At 43.5% G+C, this 12,895-nt stretch overlaps 1 protein-coding gene across 1 annotated transcript in view; it reads left to right on the top strand.

The window, feature by feature from the left end:
• The window catches only part of SHANK2 (SH3 and multiple ankyrin repeat domains 2), a 512,140-nt gene that overhangs the window by 85,042 nt on the left and 414,203 nt on the right, over positions 1-12,895 (top strand). The window contains exon 7 of the mRNA XM_015410855.1: positions 5,712-5,778. Coding sequence (XP_015266341.1) covers positions 5,712-5,778 — 67 coding nt within the window. The remainder of the gene's footprint in view (positions 1-5,711; positions 5,779-12,895) is intronic.

The following is a 12,895-nucleotide window of genomic DNA, read 5'->3' on the forward strand; positions in this document are numbered from 1 at the left end:
GCCGCTGCCGGCCTTGCGGCTCCACTGCCGAGCCCCATGAGGGGCCCGGCAGTGGACCTGCAAGGCCGGTGGGAGTGCGAGGAAGCCCCGCAAAGGCCCTCCCTGGCCCCAGGCAGGCAGGGGTGGGGAGAGGTGGGGAGGAAGCACCCTCCCTCTTCTCCTGCCTCCTCCTGGCTGAATGAGGGCCGGAAGCGGGGCGGCCAAAAGCAGGGGGCGGGGCTTCATTGTGTGCCCCACCCCCCGCCCCTCACCCGGGGGAACGGCGATCCCCTGCAATCCCTCCGAATCGACCTCTGAGATTAAGTAATAATAGCTCCCCCCCCCGCATTCCACTGGGTTCACATCATCATATCAACACATACCTTGCTACAATTCATGCTCTATCTTTATATTAAAGAGGAGCGGTTATGACCTGTGTGTTAAATGCTGTCAAGTTGCAGCTGTCTTATGGCAACCCCAGCAAGGGGCTTCAAAGGCAAGTGAGAAGCAGAAGTGGTTTGCTTTGTTTCACTTTTCAGAGTCTTCCACCGAGGTCTTCCTTCCAAGTACAGACTCTGCTTAGCTTTTGAGATCTGACAAAATAAGTCTGTACCATACTGCATTCCCTCCCATTTTGTGGTTACTGGTAGCTTATTAGAGGCATTTTGAGCTTGCTGGCGTACTGTCCAGGTAAAGATCCCTAAATCACATGTTCTGTTCCCTCTAATTGGCAAGTGTGTCAGTTTTCCAACCAGACTGTGGAAGTGGAAAGAGATTTCTCCTGACACAGAGCTTAATTTCCCCAAATTGGTTGTGATTCTAGGAGAGTGTCCTGAACCCAGGTTAGAGAGTCCACACATGTCTAAGAATACTCATAAAAAGGAAGAACATGTGGTATTTTGTGCAGTTATAGAATTTCACCACGTTTTACCACAGGTTTCTTGCCAGCTGAAATGTTAATGGGCAGGAAACTGAGGTCCAGGTTTGATTGGTTACACCCATATCTGACAGGACATATGCATCATAAACAACAACAACAGAAACAGCAACACGATAAACAAGCAAAACAACCTTTTTATGATTGGAGATGAAGTCTGGGTTAAAACCTTTGGCTCAGGTCCTTTGTGGATACCTTCTACTGTGAGAACAGTTACAGGCCCGCCCACCCAGCGGTTCGAAAGCAATAAATTACATCATGATGCGAGTAGATAAATCGGGTACCTGCCTTAGATGGCAGGGAGCACCCTTCCCCATTAAGGGGGTGGAACATCGGTGGCGAGTGAAGAACTTCGATGGCGAGCGGCGAAAAATGGCGATCAAGCACAATATCGGCGAGCTGTGACCAGACGTCGGCAGGCGGAGCAAGGAGACGCAGGGGAGTGTGAGGCGCAGGCGCAGGCGGAGCCACGATGTACAGAGCCAAGGCCACGCCGATACGAGCCGTGCGCCGAATGAACCTACCAGCCGACACCGAGGACCACAAGAAGGAGAAAAGCGCCGAGCCAGCAATAGCCAGCAGCCGAACCAGGAGTGAGAAGTACAACAACTCCTTCCACAGGGTGCCGGTAGGGTAGTCCCCACCCCGATTGAAATGTGGCCATAGATGGGGTTAATTAAGAATACTGTATATAAAATATATATATTCTGTCACCTCAGGAGATGGATGGATTGTGCAGAGACATGTGGATCAGCTGAGAAAGTGTGTTGTTGTGTGTCCAACTGCACCTAGCACTGTATCTGTGGAGCAACTTGGGTTCTTCTTCAAGCTTAGGCAGTCCAAATACACAGTCTGAGAGCACAGCTACTAGCACTGAGAAGCTGGATGAAACAGTGCCTCCTGTTGTTCAAAACAAAGGGGACTCTGATCATCCTGTGTCTCTCAGATGAACTGAAAATGCCACCACCCTTGGAGTTGCCAATACATTGTTCTACATTTACTCCTACTCATTTGAAAGAGTTCATTTCCTGCCTGTATTTTACATGTCTTTTAATATAGTGATGCACTTTACTGCTTGCATGATAGTTTATATAATATCATTTCAAATATTTTTTGTAAAAAATCAGACCTTGTGTATATTCTTTAAGGCTGCTTTTTGTATTGATTTCCCCAGCCTCTTGTGCCACAGCCACCACCCCGCTCGCAAAAAAACCCTTTAAAGGGTCTTTTTGTGAGCCAAGCATGCTGCCCGTGACTGGCCCTCTCCCTCTCCCTTTGCTAGATTTAAAGGGCCCTCCAGCTGATCGGTGGGCCACGTGGTCCCTGCCAATCAGCTGAAGCCCTTTAAATTGGGCAGGAGGAGAGGGGAAGGGGTGGTTGGGTGGGTGGTTGCTCTTGGGAGTGGGGCTTGGGGCATCCCAGCCCACCCCTGGAACACACCCCCCCCATAATCCCCCACTGGAGTGACAAGGGGACCTGGCTGTTGTAAAATAGTCAATAATTGTTTAATACTCAGACTATTTGATGGATCTTGCTCTATTGGAAAGAAGAGAGTGCAACCCTAGAGACATGGTAGGCATGCCCAAGACTTTGGTATGTATATAACAGGGAGTTTTTGGAACCCAGCTAAACACGTTTTCACTAAAGATTAATCTAATTCTAAGTAGATTGGTATTGTCTATTGCTTTAGTAAATCCTCCTGTTTTTCTGCTAGACATTGTATGTATACATCGAAACTTGGAGCAGATTTTTTGAAACAGAAATATAAAAGTAAAATCTTTTTGAACTTTTTGCAGCAGCAGCTTCTTTTTCCTCCTCCTCCTCTGGGCAATGAGGTCTTGGGTGACTTCAATGTCCATGCTGATGACACGGCTTCCTCATGGGCAGTGGACCTGGCATCGTCCATGGCGGTGCTGGGACTCTCCCAATATGTAACGGCCACCACTCACCAAGCCGGTCACACGCTTGATTTGATATTTGCGGCGGGGGTTACCATAGACCGGATTATTGCTATGGCAGTTCCATGGTTGGACCACCATGCCCTGAGGGCCAGAGTGAATGTGTCACCCCAACCCTGTTTGGGTGGTGAGCATGTTTTAGCTCGCCTGCAAGTCAAATGGACCCTCTGTGGCTTCAGATGGCCCTTCTGGATCCATTGCCCCCTGGCGTCTCATTAGATGAGCTAGTTGAGGACTGGCATGGCCAGCTCTCAACAGCCATCAAAGAGATTGCTCCCAGATGCCCTCTGCACCTTCACTCAAGGCTGCCTCTCTGGTATACCCGGGACCTGAGGCTGATAAAGCAAAGACTCAGACAGCTAGAGAGACAGTGGCGGCATGTTCGTGATGAAGCAGCAAGACCATCCTATAGGACGTTTATGAGGTCCTATGAGATGGCAGTCAAGGCAGCAAAGAGGAAGTTCTACGCAGCCACAATTGCCTCTGCAAGCTCACAACTAGCACAATTGTACAGAACAATTCGGTCTTTAACAGTTCTGCCACAGGGTAGACAAAATATTTGGGAACTGGATATTGGCTGTGAGTCTTTTGCGAGCTATTTTGCAGATAAAGTCTTGTTGCTCCACCGCGATCTTCCTGCCACATTTGAGACAGTGAGTGAACTCGAGGCTCCATGCACATCTTCTGGTCCCATTCTGGATTATTTCAGTCCACTCAGCCTAGACGAAGTTGACAGATTGATCTCAACTGTATGCCCAACCACATGCAGCCTGGACCCGTGCTCCTTGTGGCTAATTAAAGCTGGCCACGAGGGGTTTTGAGACACCCTTAGGGATATTATCAACAAGTCCCTCTCTGAGGGGCTATTCCCGGAGGCTCTCAAGGAAGCGATGGTCCACCCTCTCCTACAAAAACCATCCTCAGATCCGGCCAAATTGGTCCGGCCAAATTGGTGAACTATCGGCCGATATCCAATTTGCCCTATTTGGGCAAATTAATAGAGAGGGTGGTGGTGATACAGTTGCAAAGCTTTATGGATGACATTTCCATGCTAGATCCCTTCCAGTCCAGCTTCCGCTCAGTCCATGGGACGGACATAGCACTGGTCACCCTCACAGATGACCTCCGGAGGCACCTGGATCAGGGTGGGATGGCGGTGCTGCTGTTAGACCTGTCGGCAGCATTCAACATGGTCGACCACCAGTTGCTCACCCACCGCCTCACTGACATAGGGATTTAGGGGCTTGCCTTGTAATGGCTTGTCTCCTTTCTCCAAGATTGGGGACAAAGGGTGTGTCTTGGGGAGCAGCTGTTCCGAAGGCAGCCACTAATCTGTGGAGTGTCTCAAGGGGCGGTGCTCTCCCCAATGCTACTTAACATCTACATGCGTCCCCTTGCCCAGATTGTCCGGAGGCATGGGCTAGGGTGTCATCAATACATGGATGACACCCAGCTCTATCTACCTGGACCGGCCATTACAGGACGTGGCTGCATGGCTTAGGCTGAGCCGATTGAAATTGAAATCCGACAAAGACAGAGGTCCTATGCCTGAGTGGCTTGGGGTGTAGGGATCTCACTACTGGCCTTTGATGGGGCACCATTGGTGCCAGCGCTGAAGGTCAGGAGCTTGGGAGTGCTCCTGGATGCTTCCTTGATGATGGAGGCCCAGGTAGCAGCCCCAGCCAAAGCAGCCTTTTACCATCTTCAGCTGACTAGGCAGTTGGTTCCCTTCCTCGAACGCAAATATCTGGCTTCAGTGATCCACGCTATGGTCACCTCGAGGCTGGACTACTGCAATGCTCTCTACATGGGGCTGCCTTTGGTGCAACTCCAGAAGCTGCAGCTGGTGCAAAATGTTGATGGGTCTTCCTGGCGGGAGCACATCCAGCCTGTGCTAAAGTCACTGCACTGGCTGCCAATAGCATTCTGGATTCACTTCAAGGTGCTGGTTTTGAAAGCCCTTTATGGTCAGGGGCCTGCCTACCTGAGGGACTGCCTTTCCCCACACGTTCCCCAGAGAGCACTGCGATCAGGAACACAAAATCACCTGGCCCTCCCTGGTCCTAAGGACGCCAGGCTGTCATCGACCAGGACCAGGGCGTTTTCCTTGGTGGCACCAACTTACTGGAATGAGCTTCCTGGCAAGATCATGGCCTTGCAGGACCTCCAGCAGTTCCACAGGGCCATGAAGATAGAGCTTTTCTGCCAGGCATTCCAGTAGGAGCAGCACCTATCGACCAAGCCTGTGCCAATCTGCCAGCTGAAGCTATTCAAAGTGGCTGCATTGTGGAACGTGCTTCAAATGCACTTTATTGTATTGCCCTGCCAACGATGTACAAATGGTTTTATAATATTACTGTATTTTATTCCGAATTGTTTATTGGTTTATTGGTTTTATGTAAGCCGCCCTGAGTCTGCTTTGGCGGGGAGGGCAGGGTAAAAGTTAAATGAATAAATATACAGCATATGATAAAGACATCAGTAAACATTAGTAAAATTCCTCCAGCATGCCTTCCATGTTTGTGTGTTATGATTTATTACTTGATGAAAATAGCTGCACATTTTCAGAATAATACTTCAGTATTTGGAGTTGGTACTGAAAAAAATTGTTCCTGATCATTCTGTGGCTAACAGAGGAAAGCTATTTCCATGAATTGTGTCTGGGCCAAATGAGTGCAAGTGTTTATAGTCACACAAAACAAGCTCATACATGGTAACCCAAGGTTATGATACTGGTCTCTCGCCATATCTATTCCAAAAAATTGAAAAGCATATAACTGCAGGATATGCCACTTAGTACTGAAAGAATAAACATATACTGTTCCTTCACCTTTCAGGTGGCAATAATTGCCGGAAATTTTGAACTTGGTGAATTTATCAAGAATCACAAGGAAACCGATATTGGTATGTAAGATATATAAACCAGCATATAAGCTTGGACTTGCATTCCATATGAAATAGAAGTGTCTGCATTCTAATTACGTTATGGCCGAAGAACCCAAATGTGTAATGTAGCTGAATGTGACTTTGTGCTGATACAAACTGTTTGCATTTTGTGGAATTTGAAGGAACAAGGAATAGATGTGAATGACAGTAGCAGAAATATATTTTGAATGATAGTAGTGTTAGGGGGCCCCTTTACTCCATGAACCCTCAGCAGTGAAAATAATCTGCATTCTACTGCTTATGACTCTGTGCGCTACATCAGATAGACAAAGAACGTTCTCTGCTGCTGAGCTACAACTTTGAAGTGCCCTCTCTTAGAAAGGGCTGCCTGACTCTTGCTTTGGGAAAATGGTTAATGGCCTTTAGAGGTGTTTGGTGTCTCAGTCTGCTGTCGCTGATGTTCAAAGGAATTTTGTTTTGTCGTGTTTTTAAAAGCATGGTTAATGAGAACAAATTAGCTTTTTAATGTCTATGTTAGGCATTTGGATAAAGGCACTATGCATAGTTTTAAATGCTCATTGAGGTCCCCAAAATATCTTGCAATACCATCTACTGTGTTTAATAGCCTCTGCATATACAAAGTGTTTAATTTAAAATTGAATGAAGGACTCTGTGGGAGACCATATTTTACTAAAGATTTGTCTTGTCTTAGTTAGCTTAGCTGGGACACACATCTGAGATGAAGAGCCTAGAACAAGATATAAATTTAAATAAGCTTCAGGTAGTCCTTTGTGTTCCACATCATGTTCTCAGACATGGTGCCTGCCTTCCATATGAAAAGACAGAGCACATTTCAGTATGGCAAGTACATGTGGTACATCCTAGTGCTGAAACAGCTTTTATCTATCCTTAATGAATTGTTAACCATTGACTGATTTGGTGAAAGCAAAATAATAACAACAACAGTAGTAATATGAAAACCTTAACTGGCTTAGTTGATCTGCTGGCTGTAATAATGTGGAATATTATTATAAAAATACTTAGTTATGCTATAGTGTTGAAAGGTGCATTCTAAGATCTTGAACACTTTAGCTTCCCCTTTTATAGTTCCTTTGTTTTCCTTTGTATAACTGAGATCCATTGCTCATTTTCTGAGCACCTGGTGATAATTGAATCCAATCAAACCTGCATCACAGATTGTCTGTTCTGAAGCTTGATTACAATTTGATGGGAATCCATGAACCATATCTTACAGATTTTTTGTTTGCAAAACTTTCTGCCAGGAAGAAAGACTTTGAAATATAATAATTTCTAATAATAAACATGTGCAGCAGGTTGAAATAAAATAGAATAAACTACATGCAGGATTATGCAGAATCGTTGTATTCATGGAGGAGAATTCTATCAAGAGCTACAAGTAGGATTGCCATGCCAGGTTTGGCAACCAGCAGGAGAAATGGGAGTGGCTGTTGACGATGGTATGATGTCAGTTCTGAGGAAAACCCGGAAGTGATCATATCTTGCTAGAAATCGCTAAAAACTCTATGGTAAAATCATAAAATTCCTGGTGACACCTAGAGAGGCATAATGTCACCGATGGTGATCATAAAAGAAATTCTCTCACCAGATGCTGGAATGCTAGCAAGCCATGATGGCAACCCTAGCTGCAAGCCATGATGGCTAAATGGAACCTCCATGTTCAAAGTAGGCAGTTTTCCTTTGAATACTGGTTGTTGGGGAGCAGCATTGCTGTGAGGTCTGTTGACTTTATGCCCTTGCTTGTGTGCCTTCTCAGACGCATCTACTTGGTCAGCATAGAAAATGGGTTTTTAAAGTACCTTCTTATGGATTAATATCCTATTTGGAGCAGATTTCACTTTCAGTTATTCCCAGAGAAAGCCTGTGTGTGTGCCTCAAACTCACTCACTCCCCTACACTCCCTACTTCTTCCTTATTCTTATGAGTATGCATTTGAGAGTGAAAGCTCCCTTCATCGTGAGAGTTTAAATTTTCACAGATTAAGGGCTGCAGTGGAGTCTGTGAGCCTGAAGCTTGCTCCTGATCCTTCCCAAGGGACATTCCTGGGGGACAAATAACATCCACTTAAGCCTTTGGTTTGGAGTATTGCACTGTCCTACGAACTGCTACGGCACACTGTAGCTATTCACTTCTAGAAAGTCATCCTTACTAAGAAACCATCACAGTATAAGGAAAAGATTTTTTGTTCTTATTCCAAGATGAGTGACTTTCATATTAGAATACAAAATCCTTCATTAGACTGATACCATTGGCGGGGGTGGGGGGAGAATTAAGACTGAAACTCATATTTCAGGGTTTTATTTTATAATTGGTTTTGAAAGGATAACATTTTAATTGTTTATGGATATTCCAAAGGAGGTAACCTGTCTGTCACACATGTATTTTAAACATTACACTAAATGCAGCCTATCAAATTCTTCAGATCCTTAGTTCCTCAAAATGTGCCTTTATAAACATCATTGCTATATCAAAGCTCTTTCTTTAATATCAAGGCTTTGTCAATTATTACCGGGATCAGGAAAGATTTTATAGCTCAGTGCATGCCCGGTTCCATTTTATGTTTCGACAACAGTGCTGCATCTTTGAATGTCTTTAATGAACAGTCCAGCTAAGCCTCAGCTCACTGACATGTTGTTTCTGCCTCCTTCTTATAATTAGTCCTAACGTTTTATTTTATCTTTATTATCTATTTATTTATTCTTATTGGAAACCGAAGGGAAAGTAATGGATTAAAAGCTGTGATGAATAGAAAAGTTAATCCCTGATTGTTTTCATCCAGCCTACAGCTGTCTGCAAGTAAATGAGCACAGAAGCTTTAGAAAGCATTTGCTGTAAAGCATTTACTGTGGCTTCTGTAGGATGGAGATACAAAAAAGCAGCAATAATATATATAGGAGTCCTGGAGGTCTCTTTAGATACTGCTATGCACATATCAAATATGTTGCCAACCAAGGACCCTTTGACTTGGATATCCTATTTTTAAACCTTTTTATTTTGTTTTGCCTGGGCTCTTTGTTATGAGAGGAATTACCAGATGGATTAAGTGACATGGGTTGTTCCTCCTCAAGTGAACAAGGTTTGTTTTATCGTATGCCTTCTCCAGCAGCTCTGAAGATAGAAACGAGAGGGTTTTTATTTTTAAATATGAAACACATTGAGGTGGTGGTGTGTGAGTTTTGGTAGTTGATTAGCAGACTAACTAATACTTGGATACTGTTGCTAGGCTTCAAGTCAGAGTTCTTGTATTCCTCTATAATTATGCAGGGATGTGTATATGTTATGGTTTGTGGGTGTTTTCAAGAAGATTTTTTTGTAATTTCAATTTTTTGTGAATGCCAAATGGCTGTTAGTGTATTAAACTCATTCTCTGTTTTATGTGTTTTAGTATGTGGTGTTAGGAATAAAGGATGCTTGTTTTCCAGAAATCAGGGCAGTAGACATCATCCTTGTGATGAAAAATGCATTTTGTTTATATTTTGAAGGAATAGGTAAGGTGTGATTTATATCCCATTTGATTTTCTAGGACTTATTCTGGAATTGTTGGTTGCTGTGCAAGAATTTACATTAACTACTGTCTGCTTTCATTCTATTCATTTATTTGCAAAACAATTGTTCAGCAGTGAGCTTTTTATGAATCAGATTTCTGCACACTATTGTGTATCTTTCATAGATGAAAAGAAAAGGTTCTAACGAATAAAAGCCACAAACACTGAAAGGGCATTAATAGAAAGGGATATAAATCCCCATCACAGTGAGCAGCGTGTTGTGAGTTGCTCTATTTTTATCTTGTCTTACTTAATAGAACTAAAAGGGTAGCAGCATCAGGCATGTCTTGTAGCCATGTTCATTCACTGTTTCGGTTATGAGTAATCTTAACCTTTATTCATGTGTTAAAGTGGATTCTCATGGCAAGGGGCAATTTTATTTTAGTTAGGACAAGACAAAAGTGAGATATTCATGGTGTATGTTTTAGGTGTAACGTGTTATGAGTCCAAAAATGTTATCTTTTTTTAGTCATCTGCCATCCAGTAAAAATAATATTTTACAATTTCCCCCCTCTTTTCTGTTAAAGAAGAAATAATGACTATAGGAAAGTACTATTGATGTGCTTTTTGTTAATGAAGTTCCTTACAATAAAATTATTATTGTTGATAAACTATGGAGGGAAATGAGACAGTTCATGAGAGATGCCAGTACAAGCTTGAAAGTAGATGAGATAGTTGTTCCTGTCTGTTTACTAGAATTCGGGATAAAGAGAGGTACAAAAGTTTCTCTATGTCATTAATTAGATGAATAGCACCCACCTAGCCTTGCATGACATACTTATTATAATATAATTATCTCAGTCTTCCTTCAAGAAGCTTATGCCATCTAGATAGGCCTCCCATTTTGGTCCTCACAACAACCCTTTGAGTCAGTTTAATGAAAGAAAGTGACGTTTAAATGGCTGTTCAAACCTTCTCCAGCAGCTATACAATACTGTCCAATATCTTTCTTAAGTCTTAGATGTATCCTTGGGCATTGCAGGCTCCATTACTTTCATTGGTGGTTTTTCCTGCACATAGGCTCTGGTCACTTGCTATGCAAAACAGGTTGTAGGCAGGTTAGATCTTATACACCACATTGCAGTTCTATGCATTTAAACATGGAAACTTGCCCAGTCTTGCAGAACAAAGGGTCAGGTTTGGTTTTTTTTAAGGAGAAGGGAAGCATGGGTGAGGAACTCTCTTCCAAGGTTTCTGCAGCTCTTCTTCCCAAGCAGCCAGGGCTCCAGTAATGGAATAGTCTTGGATGGTCAACTTATGGAGACCTAGGGTTTCCAGTCCCAAGTTGGGGGGGATCCACCAGTTTGGGGGCTATCAGGAACTGGAGGGAGCTACCCCCCAAACAGGCAAGAAACCAAAAATAAACGTGACGTGCCTATGTCAGCTGGAAGTGACGTAGGCATGTCGGGGACATTGGGGGGTGAAACTCTGGTTTTGGGGCAAAACTCTATGGTAAGAAGCTAATTCTACCATAGAGGTTTTGCCCACAATCCAGATCATCACCCCTGTTGTCCTTGACATGCCCATGTCACTTCTGAGTGACATAAGTGTATTGTCCCCAACATGCCTAGGTTGTCACATTTATTTCCGGCCTCTTCCTTCCCTGCTCCTGGTGAGTGCAACCCCACCCCCCACCGGCTCATCCGACAAACCTGGTAACCCTATGGAGATCCTATAGGGTTTTCAAGGCAAGAGACCATTCAGAGGTGGTTTGCTATTGCCTGTCTCTGCATAGTAACCTTGGTTTTCCTTGGTGGCTGTTGTGCAGTTAAAAAGAAGATGAGAATAATGTAAGCTGCTTTGGCACCCACTATTGATAAAGACTGTAGTTGTCCAAGACAGAGGCTGTGGAGGAGGGGTTGGAGATGGAAAGCTGAAGATAGAGGGGCAGATTCAGGTAGGTTGGGTGGGAAAGAGACAGAGTTGCCAACTCCAGGTTGGGAAATTCATTGAAATTTGATGGGTGAAGCCTGGGGAAGGTGGGGTTTGAGGAGGGGAGGGGCATCAGACATAATGCCATAGACTCCACCCTCCATTGCCATTGCCTTCATGGGAACTACCATTGCCAACCTTTAGGTAGACTCACCCATAATTAGAACTGCTCTCCAGATGTCAGAGATCAGTTCCCCTGACTGCTTTGGAGAGTGGACTCTATGGCATTATACCCTGCTGAGCTTGCTTCCCTCCCCAAACCTCACTGTCCCAAGGCTCCACCCCCAAATCTTCAGGAATTTCCCAACCAGGAGTTGTCAACCCTGTGGGGAATTGATCTCTGTAGTTGGGACATCCATTGTGATTCTTAGAGAGTTACTGCTGCCAGGAGGGAGAAAGAATGAGAGGTAGGGGGAGAGGGGAGAAAGCAAAGGTGGGGGAAATGGGATAGCCACACCACAAGTTTCTTGCAGGTCCCCACGTGTGTGTGTGTGTTTGTTTAAAATGAGTTTTCAAACTCAGACTTATTCTGATGTCTCTAGCTAGTGCTGGATGCTGAAGAGGTCTCTAGTGTTCACACAGTCATTTATGCTACTGGAAAGTGACAAAACAATAAATCCATCATTGTAGATGCTGAAAGGGATATGTGAGTCACATCAAAGACTTCCAGATTGCTTACAAAGAAAAACTTCAGCACTTTCTAAAAGGTCTCTCAGTGGAACTGGAGGTGGCAAGGAGCTAAATTTCTTCTTTTATAGTTTGTGGTGGTTCGCTGAATTTAGAATATAGTGACAATGGAATATCTGGATTGCAGCTATCTCTGAGCATGGTGTTTAGTACTTTGTGCTGTTCTTTCGTTTTAATCTCTGTAAATATTTATAATGAGAGTGATAAATTTATACGAAATATTGAACAATATCTTTCCTGGCTGTTATTCCCAAAAGGATAAAATTTATGCAATACATTAGATTGGTGGTAGTGGGCAGATTTTCAGTGAAGTAAAAGAAAATAAATCTAGGGAGGTTAAAATATATTAAGAATAACAATTATGAGCTATAATCTACACTTCTTTTTGACCATCAGAGATTTGAGAGCATATTTTCAGTATACCTTTTCAACACTTATTGATATTCTTATTGGCTTGTATGCCAAAGTGACCCAAGCCCTTTTGAAATCAAAGCATAATGGATATGAATTACTTTGTAGTCATAATTTGTGTATATGAACCCTGAACATTCAAGCACCATGTTGCCAAACAATTTCCATACAAAGTCTGTCTAGTGCATTTTCATGGAAAGAACATCAGTTGCTGGGTTTTTAAAAAAGTGGCCCATGCAGGGTTGGGAGACCACTTAGAAATTCTGCAATCAGGGCAAAATTGATTCAATTGTTTCCTTGGAGGCAGTGGGGGATTTTCCAGCTAGTATGTCTGGAAATTATTATTATTATTATTATTATTATTATTATTATTATTATTATTATTATTATTATTATTATGTAGTCGTAGTCGTAGTAGTACCACCTTCAAGCCATAGCTGACTTGTGGTGACTGCGTAGAATTTTCAAGACAAGAAATGTTCAGAGGTGGTTTGCCATTGCCTGCCTCTGTGTAATGACCC

This window comes from Gekko japonicus, unplaced genomic scaffold (genome assembly GCF_001447785.1).
Source record: "Gekko japonicus isolate JY-2015 unplaced genomic scaffold, Gekko_japonicus_V1.1 scaffold65, whole genome shotgun sequence".
NCBI lineage: Eukaryota > Metazoa > Chordata > Lepidosauria > Squamata > Gekkonidae > Gekko > Gekko japonicus.